A 22,879-nucleotide genomic window follows, 5' to 3' on the forward strand; every position below is an offset into this window, starting at 1 on the left:
ATCTGGTAGAGAGGGAGAAAGCTACAATCAAGAACCTATGACCATATTTTGGCATAAGACTCCTACTGCGTGTGGTCAAGACAGATTGGTTTAAGCCTGTGTGGTACAGATGAAGCATGTTCAAAATTAGTGTTAACAAGGCTTACCATAGAGACCAGCACAACTAGAGGAAATGCTGAAAATTGAGATGCCAGAGTTCTAAATATTTAGTCTTAGGTCTTGATATGGATTGGATTCTATCCACTGGATTACCTATGTATTTGCTATGCACCAATAATGTACTCTGCACATACAGGACACAAACTTCTTTACCTGGAGTCTAAAAGACTGAAGATGATGAGAACTATTCTACAGGGAGATCCAAAGAGAGGCATTAATTTCAGTGCATAATTTTTGTTCCCCCCACTTTGAGATACCAGACAGGAAAGTGTATTCATTGTTAATTAGTGTTTGTGATACTTCTGTGGGGGAGGGAAGAAAGCAAATTTTAGGCACCAAGAACACCAGTTGATCAGTATTCAAAATACTTTACTTAATTTATCATCCTGCTGTATGTGTACATTTGTCATGGGAATTTACCAGTAAGTCTTGATCCATGAAGTATGGCTTCTCTGTAGATCCATCGTTTGTTTCTATATCAATAACAAAGCAAAGGAATAGTGTATCCACAACTACTTCAAACACTGATAAAAAGTTGTGGGATACTTGGTAGGCAAAAAATGAAACCAGCAAGAGTGGAACTACCCACACGTGTAACTCACGATGGTAGTTAAAAGCCATTAATCCTGCAAAAACAGTAAAGCATACAACAAACACCTGTATGTGGGGGAAAATGCAAAAAAAAAAGAAAATTAGTCATCTATGTTTATTGGAATACACATCAAAAAAGCCAAGCAAATGCCTCAGTGGCTAACCTTCAACAGGCTTAATTTATTTCAAAATGGGGTGGGAAGGTCTGAGATGAATCAGCCTAACTTCATCTACTGGTGGTGCTCCCCTCAGAATCATGTGATTACTGTTATGGTCATCCCCGTCCTCCTCCTATTTATGCCCACTTGTCATGCCTCATCTTAAATTAACCTGTAGATTCTACAGGCCAGGGACCATCTCTCACTGTGTTGGTTCAGGACCTAATGCAATGGGGGTCTGAGCTGGATGGGGGCCTCTGGATACCATTGCTACTACAAATAATACTGCTGCTGTTGTTGCCAATGCAACAATTATGAATAGGAACAAACTAAATTCCTCAATGAAGAATTTTCCTTTCCCTTTATCGTGCAGCTCTACAGACTCACTCATGATGCGTGGAAAGAGAATTAGGCCTACCACTTGAGCTCATTACTACCAGACTGGACCTTTTAGTTAACGATTAAGAGTTTAATATCCGGAGTTTATAAATTGTGTTTTCTTACCTTCCCTAGGAAAATGATAAAGTCTCCAAAGAAGTTAATGGATGCCATAGCAGTAGAATTCTTTGCTAAAACAAAGAGAACATCCTTTGCTGAGGTACAAAAATTTGTCCCATTTATAGCCGTTGTTGTGTACACATGCTGAAATAAGAGAAGGTAAAATGATTGGGGTAAAAATGACTAAAACTATATTATCAAATCCTTAAATTGTACATAATTAATAATTTCTTTCATAATCTTGCAATTTAACTTCAAGCAAAGATCATTATGCCTCCAATTCCTAATGAACTTTTCATCTAGTTTCTGCTCTATGTACTGAGCTTTTATATGAAATAAGGACTGGAGTAATATCAATATTTCTGAAACTCTCTCTGTCCAGTTTCTTTTGAAACTTTGCAGATCCCTACTTTAAACCTTTGGTAGTGAATAACTAAAATGACACACAAATTGCAGGGGAAAACTTATCTGGATATCTGCTATCGTAACACTCTTTTTATATATACACCAGCTAAACGCGCAATAAGTTGTTTAAATGAAACAAAGCAATTTATATCAAGTTTTGTCTACTAAGAAGTTACGATTAAGAATATTTTTATATGTGGACCTTCCACATGTTTTTGAGAATTTTTACATCCATACACCCATAACCATGAAACAGAATTTTTTCAGGATTAGTTTTCATTTTCTTTTGGAATGTGGAATTTTGCCAAGACAAACTGCAGAATAGGCTAATTATCTACTACTTTAGGGTTGCTCCATCATCTTTTAAAAAATGATCTATTCAACATATTGAACTCCTTAATGAAGTGTTTGACTTATTGCCTCAGTAATCACCTGGGGGAAACGTCATTCAAGATGTATGAAACCGTTAGTTACGCAGTAGCTTGCTACAGAGACTGATTAACAGCTGTCTTTTTCTCAGAATGCTGGCAGGTTTATTATACTTTCTGGGAGTATTAGAAAACATCAGTTAAATTTGGTATGCTTGGTAGCACTAGTAGTATGCAAGGGATTATTGTGCAAAAGGAATTTGTAAACCCCAACATTTAGTTTGGGATTAGAATACTCTGCTTGTGAGTGAAAAAACATTCTGCTGAAAGGAAAATACATAGATTGTCCAGCAGTTCTAGCCTAACCTTCCATTTTCTTTTCTTATTACAAACACACTTTCTATCTACCTTTACATTTGTGTGTGTATGCAGTTCTGGCTTGTAAGAAGAATGCAGAAGCTGCTGTAATAATTTGATATGACCATACCTTAAACTGTGCGAAGGAGAAGACAGAGTAAAATCAAATGCAGACCTTTTGTATTTGTGTAGTAGACACTGGCCACAACCGTACTACCTTCATGCTTAAAATTTAGATGCTTTTGTGCATTTTGTTAGGTTGTGGTCTTAGTCACCAGTAACCAACATACAGAATAGTATATCAGTGTCTCAGACTAGCCAGTTACAAACAGTCGCAGATCAAACGGGCTCTTTCATTTTGGATACTAGGTTTGGCTTCATGTAAATACTACAGCTCATTTGGAAAGATCTTCCCAGATCCTGCACTCTGTGGAATGCTCCCAACATTCTCTAGACGTTCAGATTTTCCCTCTTGTTTTCTACTTATTGAAACGTTTACCCACTTGTTCCCTTTCCCCAAACACATTTTTGTTGTGAGTGGCAGACAATGCCAAGTAAGAACTTACTTTTATTTTGAAAAAAAAAAAGCTAAATTTAAATATGGTGTTTTCTTCTACAGGCACTACACTCTTTCCTTACACACCAGAGCCTTTGTTTAACACACTGCATTGGTACAGTCCTTGCAAAACCTCTAGGCAAGTAGTTATGTTATTAGACCAGCACCACAGGTCAGAAAGCGTAGAATGCAATAAGTAAAATACTGTCATCATTCCTGTACTGGAGAATTAGGGTACCACAACTGCTTTTTTGAAGAACACAGCCATCTCTGGTTTGAAGCCTGGGAACTTGACACATATTTTCAGTATTAGGATAGAAAATAGGGAATGTGAATGTTTATGTATTTCCAAATACCACAGTATGTAAGAAAACTATTTAGAAAAAACATCCTTCTGTGCTTCAAAACATAGAATGTCAAGGGTCTTGGAAAAACTGACCTGCTAGTTTCATGAGAAAGGCACTGTGGCAGAGATCCAGGCTGTAAGTTCCCTGTTTGTTGAGAATAATTGCTACTTTGTGTAGCAGCTGATTTCAGTCTTCCATTCTAGGACCAGCTACAACAAATGAGCTCAGTGAAAGAGGACTGCCATAGCAACAGAATCTTCTTTTAAAAAAAGCCCCAAATAAGCTGGTCAGACATGCCACTTCAACTTCTTCTGCCCTATTGATATTTTCAGTCTGACATATTTTTCTCCCCTGCAGCAACTCTCTCAAGAGTCAGTCTGGCTGCTGATTGCCAGTGCAGTATGGCAGATCCAAGATTGAATTGTGATGGCTCTAGGCTGATAAGTGTTTGAGGCACCAGAAAGACTCTCTCAGAAACAAAAATGGGTGGAAATAAGAGACTACAAACATATTCTGGCTAGAGCATACAGCAATGACTGACTGACTCATGCTGGAACAAGTTATGTCATGGCATTTCTTGACAGACCTGGGGAAAGTGCAGAAGGAAGTGGAGGATTTCTTTGATGATCCTGAAAATACCACTTCTTAGGAACAAAGGACTAGAGCAAGGGACACTTAGGGTGCATGCAGATGAGCACGGACATTTGTTTCCCAGGGACAAGCAGCAGCAGCACATCTTGCTCCTTGTGCCCTTGCTACTTGTGCTGGCACTGCTACTTGTGCCCTGCTACCTGTCCCCAGAAAACATCCATGCCATGCTTATCTCAGGTGGGGAAGGGGAGGCTGGGGACAGCAACTATGCTGATCCCAGAAGCCTTACCTGAAGTCCTGGGGGCCTCCTAGGGCTGCAACCAAGGCAGGAACCCTGGCCAGCAACCAGAACATGGCTTTGGCCAGCCAGGCTCAGGTTTGGGGCAGCACATGCTGCTGCCACATGCACTGCCCCACTTTTTTTTTTGGTGTGCACTTTTTTGACCCCAGGATCTGCAGGGATCAGACCCCCCACCCCCAGGCTGCAAAGCAGCAGCATGGGGAATGCCCGCATGTCCAGTGTGTGGTGCAGCAGATGGGTCTGCAGTGCCACATACTGCACATCCATTCTCATCTGGATGCACCCTTAGGTGGTAAAACCCAGTCCCCAGTTATTACAGGCATCAGAGTTGTGGATTTTTCTCCCATGCCTTCGGTTGCAGAGTTTCCCAAACTTTTCTTATTGCGTACCCCTTTCCATATTTACCAGCTGCCCGCATATCCCTACCAATGTACTTTTCAATTTTAACCCCTTAAATTCCAATTATTCTAATGAAAATTAAATCCACCATTACACGGTTTCTCCCAAGTACCCCCAAGAGATGTCTTGCATACCCCCATGAGTACAAGTACCACACAGAACAGGGAACCTCTGTTCTATCAGTTGGTTATGGACCTCCTCCTAATTTCCAGTCTGAAGTTACTCGTGGCCACTTGTTTTTGTGACAACATTGTCTTTCTGCTTAAATCCTTTCCTCTCTTTCCTGGTTTGTTCCTATTCAGTAATCATATCTCCTCCCAGTCTTTGTTTAGCAAGGCTGAACAAGCCAAGCACTTCTATTCTCCTCTTGTATCACACTCCCTCCTTCCTTGATCATTCTAGCAGCCCCTCTCAGTACCTCTCCTAGTTTATCTTTTTTCAAAGAAGGCAACCAAAATTGTATACAGTACTCAAAATGAGGTCTCATCCCTCATGAGTACTACTAGCATCCCCTTTTATCTCTGCTGGAAAGATGTCCTCCTTTATCTCTGCTGGAAGGAATTTACCTAATGAACCTTAGCATCACGTTTGCCTTTTTTATGACTGCATCACACTAGTGATTCATATCTATTTGGTGATCAGCTAATATGGCTACTTTTCCTTCTCTGTTGCTCCTGGCTTAGAGCAGATATTATTAGTTATTAGACCATAATAACAATGATCTTGAGCATTGAACTTTTAAATTTCATTCCATTTCTATTAATCACCCTTAACACTATCCAGACTTCAAAATCATCCTGACATTCTGATCTTCCTTTGCTACTGACAAGACTTCCCAGCTTCAGTGTTTTCTACAAATTTCATTACCATTTGTGAACCATGCAGTACTTTAAGAGTTAGCCTTCAAAACACTGTGCTTCTGAATTCCTTGTTAATCACCCCCTTACTTAAAAAAGGGAGTATCATTTTGCAAACACTAAAGGATTTCCAGAGATCATAGTCAAACATGGAATCAAGTCCATGTTTTTTAATTGGGAGTTTATTGTGAGGTCAATAGTTCAGTCCATAGAATCATAGAAAATGAGGGTTGCAAGGCACCTCAGGAAGTCATTCAGTCCAACCTCCTTCTCAAAGCAAGACTATCCCCAATTAGATCATCCCAGCCAGGGCTCTGTCAAGCTGGGCTTTAAAAACCTCCGAAGATGGAGATTTCATCACCTCACGACGTGACTTGTTCCAGTGCTTCCCCACCCTCCTAATGAGAGAGATTTTCCTAGTATCCAACCTAAACCTCCCTTGCTTCAACTTGAGACCATTGCTCCTTGTTCTGTCATCTGTCACCACCGAGAACAGTCCAGCTCCATCCTCTTCAGGTAGTTAAAGGTTGCTATCTTCTCTTCTCCAAACTAAATAAACCAAGTGGTCCCTGAGCTGTGTGGGGGCCCCCCAGGCGACACCCGCCAACTGGCATCTGGCCTGGCCAGTCCTGGGTGGCACCGCAGCCATGGAGAGAAGCATTGCCCCCTGCCCCCAGCCACAGAAGGAAGCACCAGGCCCCCGCACAGCTCAGGCAGGCTCCAGGGAGGAAAAAAAAAAAAGGAGAAAGATCAGGCTCACCACTTTTTTTTAATTCAGTGAAGCCTGCCTGCATGGCTGCTCCCACAACCCCTGAGCTGCGCGGGGTCCACCAAGGCCCAGGCATGTTGGCTTCCAGCGCCCCATGCACTGTTGCACTTTGTTAGGTAGTCTTTTATCTTGCTGCATGTCAAAGTCATTTAAAGCGGAATACACCACCTAGCGTGCAAACAGCAATGCTGTTAAAGTGGAATACACCGCCAAACGTGAAAACAGCAATAAGCCGTTTTAAAGGCCAATTTTGTGGTGTTTACAAAGCTCCCTTGGCAACAAGTGCACTCTGCTGACTCATGCAACTCACTGCTGCCTACTGTAACTCAGGTCCTTTTCTGCAGAGTTGCTGCTTAGCCAGTCAGTCCCCACGCTGTAGCAGTGCATGGGATTCATCCGCCCTAAGTGCAGGACTTTGCACTTGTCCTTGTTGACCCCCATGAGATTTCTTTTGGCTCGTTCCTCCAATTTGTCTAGGTCACTGAATCCTAGCCTATCCTCCAGTATATCTACTACACCCCCCCCCACCCACTGTGCTGTCATCCACAAACTTACTGAGGGTGCAATCTATCCCATCTTGCAGATCATAAATGAAGATGTTGAACAAAACCTGCCCCAGAACCAACCCCTGGGTCACTCCACTTAATACCAGCTATCAGCTAGACATTGAGCCATTGATTACTACCTGTTGAGCCCAACACTCCAGCCAGCTTTCTATCCACCTTCAGTTTATTAATCCAACCCATATTTCCTCAGCTTGCCTGTAAGAATGCTGTGGGAGACAGCATCAAAAGTTTTGCTAAAGTCAAGGTATATTATGTCCACTGCTTCAAAGAAAGCAGTTTCAGCCTGCATCAAAGAAAGAACTGGTCACTATTGTTCATCTTCACTACCTACATGGGTCGTCATAAAAAGAACATGGACGGACCCAAAGGACGAGGTAGATACAGATGGGGTGCAGGAGTGCAGATGACCTGTTCAGTTGATGGCATAGGACTTTTTTTAAGTCCCCAGGGCAAATAAGAATTCCTTTCCCCCTTCCTCTCCATGCTCAGTACTACTTCCTCTCTCCTCTCATGTCCTTCTCCCCATTTTCTGCCCACTACTACCACTGTCCCTGGCTACCCCAGGGCCAAGAGGAGGTTCCAGAGCCACTCTTGAGGCGCTCGTTGGGCTCTGTAGGGAGCCACGCTGAATTAGGGACAGCAGGAGGAGCAAACAGGTTGCTCCTCCCTGCCTGGTCCCCCAGATGTTCTTTGGAGCCTGTGCAAGGGAAGGGAACCAGCCCACTGCTACCACCAGCACCACTACTGCTGCTGTCTCTGGCCAGGCCTGGCTTCATGTGCAGCCCAGCTGGAGTAGTGCAGGAGTGGTTCTGGAGCCACCCCCACCTGCACCACCTCCCAAACAACTGGGGACAGCAGAGACAGAGTCCGTGGCAGGTGGGGGTGAAGGGGACCAGGAGGGGAGGGGACAGGAGGAAAGGGGATGTGCCCCTGAGCACAGAAGAAAAGATTCTTACCTGACTGAGGGACTTAAAAAACCCTGCTGCTGCTCCTGTGCCACCTGCTCAGCAGGGGGAGGGAGGGAGGCTCAGAGCAGTGGTACAGTCACCCCTGCAGCACCGATTATTGATCCCGCACCCCTTTTACAAATTCTGGATCCACCCATGCTCCAAGGAGTTTCTTCTTCTTGCTGTAGTATATATGAAGCCTCTTCAGGGCAAACATACCTTCAAAATATTGTTTAAGTGAAGCTAAACTTTTCAGCTGTCTGTATTCAAGGTGACTGAAAATGTAGCTTAATTGTCAATAAAAAAATTTGCCTGCAACATTAAAACACAGTATTTTAGGGGTGCAAAGGACTGGAAAGAGAGGTATGTAAGGAGTAAGACACAGTATTAATGGTTTTCTGCTGCAGAAACTGTATTTATATTAGTATTTACAAGGTACAATTCTGGCATGAGTCATTTAGCCTCATAATCACAGAGCTCTTGAGAGACTGATACCCAAAAGGTTTCTACTGCAGTAGAAAGCCCATCAATAGCCATGGACAGGACTGTCAGACAGATTTATTACTGGCTTTTATACATTAAAGACAGTAGCTGAATTTCTGTTTCAGTGAGTTCTGGCCATTATCCCTACGGCCACCACTGAGTTCTGCAGGCTGCTGAGGCCTGAAAGTCACAGTACTGATAGATATAAAGAAACCATATGCTTCTTAAAAATTCCTTCAAGAATCCAAGTGCTATGCTTAGAGATGGGTGCTTGCCAACTGGCTGTAGATGAACCCAAACAAGACATGGCAATGAGGTTATGCTGTTATTGATGTACTGTAAAAGAAATTCATTGAAACAAGACCTAAGAAAGGAAGAATGGCTTTGACATACCAAAACTACAGTCTCTACCACAACAATTTAGGAAGTGGGGAGGAAGGCAGACATAGTGACTATGGATCCAATAAAGGAAATTGTGTATTCTTTTCATGGTAAAGAAATTTTGATCCACCAGACTTGACTTGAGATGATATAGGATACATTTATTTGGGCCTTGCTGAAACCATCAAAGCCAGAAGATGAGAAATCCTATGGCAATTCTGACAAGTGTTGGCAAACAGAACTGTCAAGTAAGGATAACAATTTTATATTCATAAAGTACTTTTTCATCCAGATATATCCCAGGATGCTTTACAATTGTTACTAATGGATTATGCACACACATGAATCACTTTGCCCGTGACTGAATTCAACTGCTTATGGGATGAACTGTTTAATAGTACATAGCAACACTACACCACAGTTTATCACAGGACTCAGTTGCAAGTCCAAGGGGGAATTTAGGCAGTCAGAATGGAATTATCAACACTGCAATCTGAACAGGACACTGTGGGTGCAGACAGAAGTGCAGCTCCCCGCTGTAACCGAGAACACTTTGCAGGAAGCATTCTGAGTTGCAATGATCTTCTGGAACAAACAGAAGTTCGCTGTTGGTTTCAGGGGGGAAGGGGACTCTAGCTGCTGGATGCGGCTGGTTTCCCCTAGCAACAGCTCCTCCTCCCAGCCTGTCCCTGTTTCAGAATAGGAGCAGGGAAAGGGAGCAGAGGGCACTTGTTTTGGGGGTTCTCCAGCCAACTTGGAGGGTAAGGTGGGTGTATTGGAGCCCCCCCTCCACCTCGAGAGGGCTAAATACAGCAGCCTCATCCTCCAGGAGAGGCTGAAAAAAACCCAGACCAAACTCCCACTGCTCCCTTCCCCACCTCCTATTCTGAAAACAGCAACAGCCTGGCTGTAACAGGTTCAGAGTTTTACCCCGTCGGCCATTTTTGAAGCTGTCTGCAGCCATGCACTCATGTTTGGTCACAGTTATAGACTGCTTCCTGTGGCCAGATGGGGCAACAACTGTCACTTCTGTCTGTGCCCTTCTATTTCTGGAGAAAATCCTGCTAGATCAGTAAAACCTGTACCCATCTAGCATGACAGAACAATAGTCTTAACACCTTAAAATGGATATAATTAAGGGGGGAGACCTAGTTAGCAGCAGGCTGTCTTTCAGACATTTCTTGAGCAAGTTTCTAAGAAATCTGACAAAATGTATCTCAGTGTTTTGGATTGTGATTCATCCTAAGGGACTGTGTTTCAAATGAGCTGGAGGGTGAACACTTGAAGATAGTCTGGAATTACAGTTGGAAATAACTGATATACAATTGACTTGATCAATCCCAGCAGAGCTGCATCTGTCTGCTCAGAATCTTTGTATGAAGTTGTAATTGGTATCAATGTGTCAAGCATCCAGGACCTATGAGTTTCTCACTACTGAAGGCACTTTGAAATTGTTGTGTATGCATGCAAATAAATGGAAAAGGTTTCTCACCTCTAGTTATTTAGGCCAGTGGCCCCAAACCTTGGGTCATGACTCAAATCAGGGTCACAGGGTGTCCGTCCCTTGTTCACCCCTCCTGCCTGCGGGGCTTTCCTGGTACACAGTCCACCTGGCTCTCACCATCACTGTCCCCCACAATCCTGGCCCGGCCCAGGCTCTGCTGGTGCCGGTGGACATGAGTGAGTCAGCAGTGGGGGTGGGGGTAGGGATGGGGCTGTGACCCAGATTTAAGGTTGCAGCAAAAAAAGGGTTGGGAGCCACTGATTTAGGCCTTGTACAAACATGCTGCTCTCCTAGAAGAAACCACAAGTCTACAAATGCTCAGGCTTTTTTTTCCAGGATAAAAATAGCCACCTCAGGAGAAAAATAACCTGGGAATAACCAGGGTTAAATCACACCCAGGAGACTTTTACTGCAAGACCAAATGTCTGTACAAGCCAGGGCTTCTTTCAGAAGAAAACATGGCCCTCCAACTTCTCCCCCTTCCCTCCCAGGGAGACAATACATTGCTTGCTGGACTCTGCGGCTGCACAACACTTCCCTTCCACAATCCCCATATTATGCTGCAGAGAAAAAACAGGCTGACTATGGGCAGTCAGGATCAGCCAGTCATGGCTGCCCTACGCATTGCTATGGTCTATTGCCAGGCAAACTAAGGAAGCTAACAGAGCATGCCGAGACATGGTCATAAGGGCCTGCCCTGGCTGCACAGTGCAATCTCTCTACTGTTCGGGGCCTTAGCATTTGAATGTCTGTACATGCAGTTCTGGGTAAGTTTTTCCACAAGGAAAACAAATCTGGGAGAATTCTCTCAGGTTATCTGAATGTGTTTATGCAGCGTGAGTTACATTCATGCTTTGGTACAATTCCCATTAGTACCATTTTTTTGGCATATAAAGGAATATTTGTGGGATTTTACATAATGCATATGAACAAACTTGTGGCTTTGGTAAAAAGAAACAAAAGCAGAATAAGAGGCTAGAATGGATCCATCCATTCTTAAATCACACTGTCTTGAACAGGCTTAAGAGGAACCATGGAGTCTAGTTACAATATCCACTTGTTTACACGAGGCTAATTCTCTCTCTGTCATATGACAGTCAGGACTCTAGTCTTATATGTCAATTATATGTCAATTGAAAGATGGCACATTCAGCTACACAGTGCCCTCTGACATGATGGGACTCTGAGGGCACTTTTACATGTGCTCCGGGAGTGGGGGGGAGCGGTGCTTTAATTAGAGCAGCTCTGAGACCTGCTCTAATTAAAGTGCCATCACGTGTCATGTATTAGCTTCCCCGCTCTTGAAAATGGTGGTGAGGACGCTTGTACTGAAGCTCGTTTGATTAGCTTTAGTTCAAGTGCCCCCATGACCATTTTTAAGCATGGGGACACTGATACATAAGACACAGAAGGTTGCTGGAAATCTAGCACATCAGAGCAGCATCGGTGCTCATAGTATCATCTGCGGGCACCTCTCTCACAGGAATCAGTTTGTGACTGGATTACCACATTATTTCTAATGGCACCTCTTCTTTCCCTGCAAGTTTCCTATCTAAGTCCTGACGAAGTTCAACTCTGCTTATCTTACAAAATAAAGGCAGAGTAGGATTGAAATATTATGAATGACTTCAAGACAGGCAGGAGAAGAATGTCGTGCAAGAGTGCTACGGGGAATTCTTTCTGTGTCATGTCTTCCCACCTATCAGTGTTCCCAATGCATTTCTTTTTAGAAATCACAAGTAATGATGCACTTGTGGAGGAATTGTTATCACCAGAGAATGTGACACTGGGGCAAAGGCAAAGCACATAATGGGGACTATCAGCCCACACAATAAGCTTAGGAGCAATTTCAATAACAACCACTCTACCATTTTAGCAATTTAACTCCCTAAAAATAAATTCATGGAAGACATGCAAACCAAGCTTTTAAAATATAAGAAAAATACAAAGAAGCCAAACTTCTAAGTTTCTTAAAATGTAATTTAAAACCTGACTCTAAAGCATATGTTAAAGAACTAGAGAAAGAGTCGTCCAGTTTTCTAAAGATCAGAGCACCAAGCAACTACCACTGTTTTCAGCAAAACCTGCTGTATTTTCAGCATTTCTGAGAAATCCAGCCACTTATTTAGATGCTTAAAATTAGACTTCTATTTGAAACAACTAGTAAAGTTGAGGCCCGGTTCCTATTTTTAGCCTTACACAAGATATATACCAAAAAAATCCCAAGTTTATATATACATATTTTTATGGGGAAAATCCTAAAAAATATGATACATTATTTTAAAAATTAATTATCCTGCATAAAGAACTAATCTGTACTTGATCTTGTTCTTTCATAAATGTAACTTCCATTAGTTATCTTATAAATTCATGATTATTTTGTCCTCTAAGCCTCTCCCTGATGTTATGCTGCTCAGGTTTACAAAGCTGAAGACATGGCCATCATTGCCAAATAAATACCCAAACAAGCAATTGTTTAATAGCAAACAGCCCTGTGTTATTTAGTGAACAAATAGAACTCTGTTTTTAAAAAATAGGTATTTCACTACAATGATCCAGGCAAAAAACAGGAAATCTTTTAACAGAACAAGGAATAAAACACAAGCTTTAGAACCCAGCAAAAAACAAAACAATAATTAATTCTTCTCGTAACAAACTCATAACATACAACAACAGCTGGAGAAAGCAAACACTATTATGCTGGCTATATCTTTGAAGGGCAGGAAGCCAAGGTGAAGGGTGACAATAACATGCTTTGTAAATGGAATGTTTGGAGTCAAAACTAACTCCAAGTTTCTTAACCAAGTCAGTGACCATAAGATCTACCCAAGAATGTACGCCTGGAAAGTTCATCCCACAGATCTAATGATTTTGTTGAACAAGAATTTAGCTTAGACTCGGCAAAGCCAATTACTTCCTAGCCTTCCAGCGTTCAGTTTCATTTACGCAGCTGCTATACACAGGAAGGCAGCCACTAGACTAGAATCTGATTTAAGAGACACCAAGATACAGGATAACTTGTATCCTGTAGTTCCAAAGTCATCATTAGACAGAACAAAATACCAGAGACAATCTGAGAAAGATTAGGGCCTGTAGAATTCCATACACAGTGGTAGGACATCAGTGTGAACAAATTCACTTCCCCCTGATCCAACAGCTAAAGATAGAAGGGCCACCACAGCAAATGAAAGCGTATTGGCAAACATAAGGAGTACAGACAGTAATAGAAATGGAGTCGGGAAGAATGCAAAGGAAAGGATCAAGAAGGAAAGAGTAGGAGTCAAGTATTTGAAAAATGGTTGTATGTAGGAGATCACTCACTTCTAATAAAAACATCTTTGAAAAAGAAACTGTTAAAAAAATAAAGATCTCTCCCAAAGAAAGGGAACATTGTATTCTGTGGCTTCCCTCTTTTGGATTATATTCCAGGATATATTATTAATGAAGCAGAAGATGTCAGTGATCAAGTTTTCTCTTTTAGCAATAGCTCCTACGGTGAAAAGTAATTTATCTACCTACACTGTATTACACCCATCTTTGGTTTGTCAGCACTGAAGTGTTTGAGCTGGTATGAACTAGCTGTCAAGTATTTGTGAGTTGTCCAGAAGAACATTTACAGGCAGATGAGCTAATTCCAGTCAAACAGTAATAAATTAATTGAGGTTTTCATGCTCTAAAGTAGGCTTACAAAACAAGTGATATATCTTCGTCATTTTACACGTCAATATAGTATCCGTGCATCACAAAGCTTTCATACAGTAGGAGATATTATAGTAGGAGCTATTTGATACCATGAATAGGAGCAAAGATTCAAAACAGACTTTGAGACGTAGGGCACAATTAAGTTATTGACTGCTTCAGCTAGGTAAACTCTACTTTGAGGTATGCAGTTGATACAATGTACCTGGTTAAAGTATCTTAGGCACCTTTCCAAGCACCAAAAGCAACAGAAACAGCTTTTGAACAAGCATCTGGCACATACACTCTCCTGCAACAAAATAAAGTAAATGGTTACTAGAGACAGAGTTAGACTTTTATAAAACTGACATTTAAAATGAACTCCGTTAACAGGATACTGTAGCTCTCACAGGGCATTCACTTAAACAGCAGAGATTTCCTTCCTGCTTATGGGAGTTGTTTTTAATTCAGACCCCTCAGTGTTAATGATTGATGATTTGAACTTTTTTTTCCCTGTGGGTGGAAGATTCTGCCGTGGAAAGAAAATAACTACTGTGAGCAGCTTTGGTTTGCTAACAGCTGCATGGAGCACAAAGGAATCAGGCAAGGCAGTAACCCTTCATGCACTGATCGGCAACTGGCAGAGGGTATATTTACAAATAAAGTGTTCATATTTTCTTTGTAATTTTATCCAAGTGCTTGCAAGATTCTGAAATAACTGGCACTCTTAAAAAGGACAGACTGATGCACATGCATGTGTGTGTGTACACACACACACACACACACACACACACACTTTTTAGTTTTCTTATAAAAACTGAAAATGCAGACTTTTACTCCAGGAGATTATTCCTGTCAGGAAACTATTTGAATTCTTACAAGGATCTGGATTTACATTAGCTCTATAACACAAATAAATAAATAAAACAAGTGGAAAAAAAAAAACTTCAAAGTTAAGACTCCAAAGTACTTGAAAAAATAGCAATGAAGTCTTAAATCTTGGGGATCACTGCAGCAGGCCAATCATAAATAGACATTGTATCCAGATAGCATTAAAGGCAAGTTGTTCATGTGAGATGTTTGATCTAGAGTTCTGTTTTCATCCACTGTCTCTCAGGGATCAGAAACATTTTCTTGTGTTTTTAATAAGAGGCAGCTCTTGTTGTGAGTGTGTGGTCACATATAGTAGGGAGCTATATGAAAGCAGTGAAAGTTAAAATATATTATCGAGTTTAACATCCTTGCAAATTTTCCAGCATTACATTTTGTTTATGTCCCATTAAGAAAATAATACCCCAAGCCCACTTGAGTGATGATGGTACTTTACCATGTCTCACTGATGAGATGGTTTTACTGTAAAAGTATCATGATCAATCCTCTCCTACCTCAATACCATAGGGGGAGACTATAGTGTTAGTTGCAATTTCCCCATACTACTCAGCTGGGGAGGGGCAGAAAGGGGCACAGAAAGAGGGGGTTGCCTTATGGCTTAGGCTACTATCTCCATACATAAATTAAACCCAGAAATACATTTGGTAAGGCCACTCTGGAGCTGTTTCCAACCACTATTCTAAAGATGTTGGAGGCCCGAATCCTTTCTCCCCTCGATACTGAAAGGTCAGAACACTACATGAACAGTCCCCTTCCTGCACCTGGCAAACTGGTATATAAAGAAACCCACCTTGCTAAACAATGCTAAGTCAAACTAAATATACCCAGAAGTTGCCACATCCACACCTGCTTCATATGTAACACAAGCAAATCAGACTATGGGATTTCTATGTACATTCATGTTGTGATTAATCAATGACATTTTTATTTTTACACATTATTTACTTGAGTCTTTTACATGGACTACACGAAACACAACTATGCACCACCATTCATACAGCTCCCTTTTGAGGTGGAAAATAAAACCTATATTTTTCCCAGTGCAGTACAGGAGAAGCCACTTACAGAGCCCAGGGATAAGACAGAGCACCATTTACACTACCTGCCAGCCATTTGCAAATCCCATTGATCTTAATATTAAAGGTACCACTTAAGTCACCTGAAACCTGTCTGCTAATTCCTGTGGGAACAGCCTGCTCTGTGTTTCACACCTGATTAAGGCTCATTACATTCTTACTTAAATTACAGTGCCTCTAAATTGACAGGACCTAGCCCATTTTGTGGCAGAACTGAACGCAGTTGAGATGTCTCACAGAACTATCTGTCCATCCACATACTGTTCATTTTCTGAGCCTGCTATACCTGGCTCAGACTGTAACAATATCCCTCATCTGTTTTACAGTATTTAGTAAAAGGTAATCTTTAAAAGTCTTTACTGAATCAAATAACCAAGCAGAAGGCAGGATAACATCTGACAAAGTGAGCTGCTGCTTATGAAGGCTTATGCATCTCTGAATTAGTACATAAGGTGCCACTCTGCCCTACCTTTTGCCTGACTCCAGACTAGCAGAGCTAACTATCTCTCTACAGTTAACAAAGATTTAAGGCCAAAGTTTTGTTTTACTTCAGAGACTGGCATTTGAAAAATTCTGCTCCAAATGTTTATTTCAACTTTCTGATCTGGAAATGGAGCTGGATTCTGTGTTATTTTGGAACTTCTGTTTTCAACAGAAGCCAGGAAATGCAGAGGTGTATGATAATTAGATGGCAGGCAACAAATAGTTTAGCTAAATTTTAATGTGCCTTAAATTATATGGTTTGGATACTACGTAAACACACATTTGTTTTTATTTCACCTATTTTCTAGTGTCTCACACCACAAAGCAGGCGAAATCATTTAGTAAGGAGACATTTTCAGCTTAAAATAATAGTGCCATTTTTGGTTAGTTTTGCTTGTTTTTTAAATAATTATGATGTGAGATTTAAAATACTTCACTCAACATTAATACTTAAAAGTACCTGTTTTTCTTATTTGTTCTTAAAATCTGAACTGAGAGGTGTATATGTGGAGTGCACATGGGTAAGGAACCCAAATGAAATAAAGCTCACATTCCTATTTCTTGCATAGAGTTAATTGTTCAAGAAATTTCCTTCCTACACATCACAAGTTAACTACTGTATGATTGTTTTACAAAAAAAACAAAGAAACAACATGCCTACCTTTTCTTTTAAAGTATTATAAATGTACATGAGAATAGTCCTTGGTATTCTTAGTAAAGTGATCAAAAATGACCCTTTTACAGCTGTTCCTAGATGATAGCAAAAAAGAACCAATATGGAAGATAGGATCGGGTGACTTGGTGGGCTACTTCTATTTCTAGGAAGAAAAATAAACAGCATGTTAAAAAGTTATAAAACCAGGAAAAACAGTTATTAATATTACTGTTCTTTAATGTGTAATATCACATGTGGTTTCAACATTTGATAATCAAATGCATTAACCTATCCTTGCCATTAGGGCCTGATCCAAGTCCAGACTTCCACTGACTTCAGCTGTGAATTCAAGGACATCTTTAGTCCAGATGAATGAAAACAAGTTAAAAATCTGTTACTAAGCAATTACTATTTTGGTGCCATCAATAACAGATATAACATAGAAGAACTTGTTATAAAATGTTAAAAGTAAATAATCTATGAGAGCTACACTCTAAATACTTCTGTCCCATTTATGTCACCTTTCTAGTCTTCCTGCACTCCTTGTATGACTTTTTCAGGAGTTTAGTCTGCAAATCTGGTATCACTATTTCTACTTCAGAAATAAAGTAGTCTAAAATAAACAGAGTTTGGCAGGATCTTACATGCAAAAATGAGATTTAGTGTGTTAGGTCACTTGCAATTTCACCAAATTTTGCTTTCAGTGTTGCTGAGGTAAATCCAAAAGATTTGCATTGTATCCAACAGTTTTATTTCAGATTTACAATGGAGCACACAAAAAAGAATTTGAGTGAATGTATTTATAATATTATTTGGCTAACTGGTAACCCAAAATACTTAATTAAAATGTGGTAAAACTATGTTCTTTTGAGGTAATAGCATACGTCTTCCAAATCCCAAAAGAATGTATGAAAATTAGCTTCATGTTTTGTCATATAATGGATAGCAGAATCCCAAGTACAGATTCCTTTTCTTGTTTGCTTTTAAAAGGTCAGTTTAATGTGAATCTTTTACAAGAAATAGTATGACATCACGCTCAAGAATGTATACCAATTAGCTCTCCAGAACCAGGAAATTCACTAAAATAAATAAATAAATAAATAAATAAATCACTGAGAAAACACTGTATTTGGCATTATAAATCCCTCACAGTGTTTTAGGGATTCCAAACACACTGCTCAATGTCCACTGTAATGAGTAGGCCTGTGTGTGAAGCCTTGGTTGCCGATTTGATTTGGAGGAAATTTGGCCGGATTTGGCGGCCAAATCTCCAAATCCGAATCGAATCAGGAGACCCGTTAATCTCTATGAAGCCTCTGATTCAATTCAGAGAGATTTGATGATTCGGACATAGACACAGCTTTAAATGTTTTTTCTACATACCTCGAGGTGTGCAAAGTGGGCAGTGTTTGATTTGGGTTCGGTCCAATTCCAGAGACAGTGATTCGATTTGCTGATTTGGATCATGGTCCTGATTCGATTCGGCTGAATCCGAATCAGAAGATTCGATTCTGATTCGGAGAATCAGTGATTTGGCCATATATGGTTTATGTTTTTTCTATGTACCTTGAGGTACCAGCAGCAACTCGTGAATGCTGCAATGCTGAGGCAGATGGAGCGTTCCATGGCAGTGTGTGGGGGGAGGGGGTCCCCCGTGCACTCAGCAGCGAACCTGGAAGTGGACCAGAAGCTCTTCTGGGTCCACCACAGAGCATGTGGGGGATCCCTTGGCTTGGTAACTGATGTCTCCTGGGTCTGGAGGGGGTGTGGGGGGGGCCTCCCCACACTCCTGTGAGACGCTTCATCCTCCCCCCCATCTCAGCGCTCACAAGCTGTGCTTGGTACCTCAAGGTATATAGAAAAAAACATATGTATGGCCAAATCACTGATTCACCGAATCAGAATCAAATCTTCTGATTCAGATTCAGCCGAATCGAATCAGGACAGTGATCCAAATCAGCAAATCAAATCACTGTCTCCCAAATTGGGCCAAATCTGAATTGAACACTGCCCGCTTTGCACACCCCTAGTTATTATGTTTGCTAAAGATCCTTAAATGATAAGACCAACCCTGAAATATCTACACAGATAAAAATATCATTGATATCAATGGAAGTACTGCTTGAGCAAGTGGCTAAGGATCAGACCCTAAATCATAACTAAAATGTTCTCTCTTTAGAAGTGAATCCTCTAATAGTTGTTATCATGTTTACAATTAATCATTTACAGGAAAAAAACCCCTAAGCATAAAAAAAAGAGTTGTGTACGAGAGAAAGCAGCTGGGTGAGGTGAGAAAAGGAAGATCTACAAATATTTTTAAATTAAATCTTCACAGGAGGAATTTAAACATTACACAGCTATGTCAAGATAGGTATTATAGTGTTGCAGTAATTCTGAGTGTATCACTGCAGCTCTTTCATAGCAATAACTACATTGCTGCTATAAAGTTATATTTAAATATGCCTATGTACCACATTATTTTAAATAGGAAATACCAGCAAAGCGGTTGCTGGTATGCGTTAGTTTTGATCTTGCAGCCAGGGGAGCAGGTCAGGGGATGCTGGATTTTCGTACAGAACAAGTATTTTGATCTGCTTTCTGAAAGACACCATTTTTATGTCTGAAATGCATATGATTTGATAAACTGCAAGAATTTCACTCAGGTAATCCCATACTTTTCTGTTCAAAATAGCTTACATGTGACAATTTCAGTCAGACCTAGGAAAAGAAAAGGCTAAAGAACAGCAAGTTAAATATTAACCAAGTACAGAAAAGGCAGAAAGAGCAAAGTTTGTACTTAAGTTAGTAGCGCATTTTCAACTGAAATGGAGGAAGGAATTATACTTTATCAATACTGATGAATGAGCACGAATCTCAGGTTTTAAAGCTTATATAAATTTCAAGTCTTTTCCAAACCTCCTTGGTCCACCCAAGGATTTTCCCTAAAGCCAAGTTCTAACAAAGTTGCTAAACATTTTGGTTCTACATACATTAGGAAAAGAACAATGAGATTTTCCCTACAGTCCTGCCTCCAGCTACTAAACCACCAAGTAGTCCAATAAATATATAATAAAAAAAACCCGTAGCCAAGGTTCCCTCTAAGGAGTAGTGGTCCATCAGTACGGACTGACCACCTCAGTCCGTGAGCGCGCCACCTCGGTCCGGCATGGGACACTTACCAAAGGGGGCTGAGGGCTGGGGCCTGGGGGCCAGAGGCTGGAGCCGAGAGGCTGGGGGCCGGAGGTTGGAGCTGAGGGGATGGGGGCCAGAGGCTGGAGCCAAGAGGATGGAGCTGGGGGCTGGAACCAAGAGGATGGAGCTGGGGGCTGGAGGCTGGGGGCCAGGGGCCGACACAGGCTCTGCTGGCTCCAGGGAAGTGCTCTGCTCCCCTGCATCACGTCCGGGGAGTGGAGACTTCCCCGGAGCTGGCAGAGCCAATCCCAGGCTCCTGCCCTAACCTTGTCTAAAAGCTTACTTTCAGCTTCTCTCCCAACCTTGAAAAGGCTATGCATGGCCAGACTTTTAGTTGTGCGCGGCTGCGCACGCATGCACCTTAGAGGGAACCTTGCCTGTAGCTTCTCTCCTGGCCTATTACAGCTATAATAACACTCCAACTCAATGAAAGCAACAGTGGTTTGGGAGATTTGCAAAATAAAGCGTGGTTTGGCTCAATTATCTTCATGGTTTCATGTATATCCTATTCCAAACTGTTCACATTTTTGGTATCACACCAAATTAGGCCTAAATTTCTCATTTTTTAAAAAACAGGCTGCCCCAATCCAGCACATTTGGTCACATGTACATAGTGATACACACACATTAGTGTTTGAAGCCATCAGCCCATCTCTTGCAATGACTTCTGCAAAAATGGACCACTACTTTTGCATTGAGACCCAAGGAAGTCAATAAAGTTTCATGTACGCACAATCATCTGCCAGTACTGAAATCACTACAGGACTGCTGGGCCTTACTATCATTTTTCATTTGTATTATCTATGCATCCCTAAATTCTAGTGCACAATGCTACTCTGAATGCCCACGAACCTGTATTGTGCATTACACTAAATAGCAGCCTTACTCCTGTTATATATTTTACTTTTAAAATACCGACAATTCTTATGATTTCACTGTGATATTTGTGCTATTTGGTATTTTCCACAAAGCCCAAACTCTTGGGGTGCCTGTAGACGTGCAAGACACATGCTCCAGCAGCCTCAGCATCTCATGTATTCAGCACCCCTATGCTTCAAAATGGTGGTGGGAGCACTTTAAGTAAAGCTTGATGAAATAAAGCTCGTAAATGCACAAGATGCTCCTGAGAGCTGCTCTAATTAAAGCAACCCCCCCTCACTCCCAAAACACGTGTAAAGATGCCCTCAGTGTCAAGGGATTACTTTCACTTATGAAACAATTCTAGATCTCTAGGTTGTAGAGAAAAGGTTTGAAAATGTAACACAGGTGCACTCCAGATGCTCAAAAACCAAAAGAAGAAGAAAGATAACCCAAAGTGTATTCTTTTTTTTAAAAAAAAGAACTCACAATTTTCAAGCGGATCTTCTAACTTTTTAGCCCTTGTTCATGGTTTTTTGAGCACTTGAAGTTCAATTTATCACCTCTCTGGTCAGTTCAGATCATATATAACACATCTCAAGAATTTGACAATACATATAGTTTTAACTCTATTAAAGAATTAATCATTATTTAGTGAAACTGAATCTCATTTTTAAAATGACCACTAGGAACAAATTTAACATTTACTATAGTTTATATACTATTCAGTTTTGCCTGATGAAAGACTAAAGCACTTATTTTTTTCCCCTCAATGTAGAAAAGGTCCCAGAACAGATATTTAATCCACTGAGTGCCGAATTTTCAACTGCCCATTAAAAATGGGAAGGAGTATTTGCCCAGAAATATTAGTCTGATTACATCCATATTACATGGCTCTTTTATATGTGTAAGTGTGAGTTTATGAGATTGAGAAAAGATAAGCTTATAAAGAAAGACTACTGGCAGATTTTTGAAAGGGCTACTGAAAATTTGGTCCTGAGGTATGATCTTAGTGACTGATGGCTAGATCCCCACATTGGTATCTAAGTTTCTAAGTGTGATCCTATTCCACGCTACTCAAGCCCCTGAGAAACTGTTAATGTAACGGATGTCTGGGTTCTTACTGCTCCTACTCTTAAGGCTCAAATGAAGGTGCATTACAAAGACTGACATGTTAAGCATTTTTCAGGAGAGGAACTTAAGCAGGGTGGACAAAAAAGTGCTGCTTACGTGCCCAGTAAGTGGAAAAAGATCCAACCTTAAGTGCCTGATCCTGAAAAGTATGGAGTATTTCCAATTCCAACTAATGTTAACAGATGTGATAGGTGCTAAGCACCTCTAGAATTAAGTTCTAAAACCCTAAGCCTGCAAACATTGATACGCATTTTAATTTTGAGTCCCTGCCAGGATGTTTTGTAGGACTAAGGTCTATGCTTAGCCATATGAATAACTTTAGTCAAAAAAATAGCATGGGACTACTTGTGTGACTGAAGTTACTCAACATGCGAGTGCTGGCAGTATTTGGTCTTAAGAAAAAAATTTTCAGAATCTGGTCAAACCCCCAGGCCTCTTTCTTTAAGGGACAAAGTCTCATCAGAAGGAACAGGCAAGTATGCACATAATGTCTCAATATTTCAAGATGAACATAAATCCTTATACAAAACGAACTACTTGAACAACAAGCTTTCACAGATTTCATAGACATTAGGGCTGAAAGGGACCTCGGAAAATCATCGAGTCCAGCCCCCTGCCCAAAGGGCAGGAAGTCAGCTGGGGTCATAGGATCCCAGCAAGATAAGCATCCAATTT

The 22,879-nt window shown here is 41.0% G+C and overlaps 1 protein-coding gene across 3 annotated transcripts in view; it reads right to left on the minus strand.

Moving 5' to 3' along the window:
- Window positions 1-22,879, minus strand: part of SLC44A3 (solute carrier family 44 member 3) — a 58,904-nt gene that overhangs the window by 1,755 nt on the left and 34,270 nt on the right. Inside the window, exons 10-13 of one of the 3 annotated variants that reach the window (XM_019531067.1) lie at window positions 17,027-17,183; window positions 14,142-14,225; window positions 1,413-1,550; window positions 580-816 (exon numbers count right to left, since the gene is read on the minus strand). In XM_019531067.1, coding sequence (XP_019386612.1) covers window positions 580-816; window positions 1,413-1,550; window positions 14,142-14,225; window positions 17,027-17,183 — 616 coding nt within the window. The remainder of the gene's footprint in view (window positions 1-579; window positions 817-1,412; window positions 1,551-14,141; window positions 14,226-17,026; window positions 17,184-22,879) is intronic. The other 2 variants (XM_019531069.1, XM_019531068.1) reach the window with 2 other exon arrangements.

The sequence above is a fragment of the Crocodylus porosus genome, unplaced genomic scaffold, assembly GCF_001723895.1.
Source record: "Crocodylus porosus isolate Cpor-Errol unplaced genomic scaffold, CroPor_comp1, whole genome shotgun sequence".
In the NCBI taxonomy this organism is placed as follows: domain Eukaryota; kingdom Metazoa; phylum Chordata; order Crocodylia; family Crocodylidae; genus Crocodylus; species Crocodylus porosus.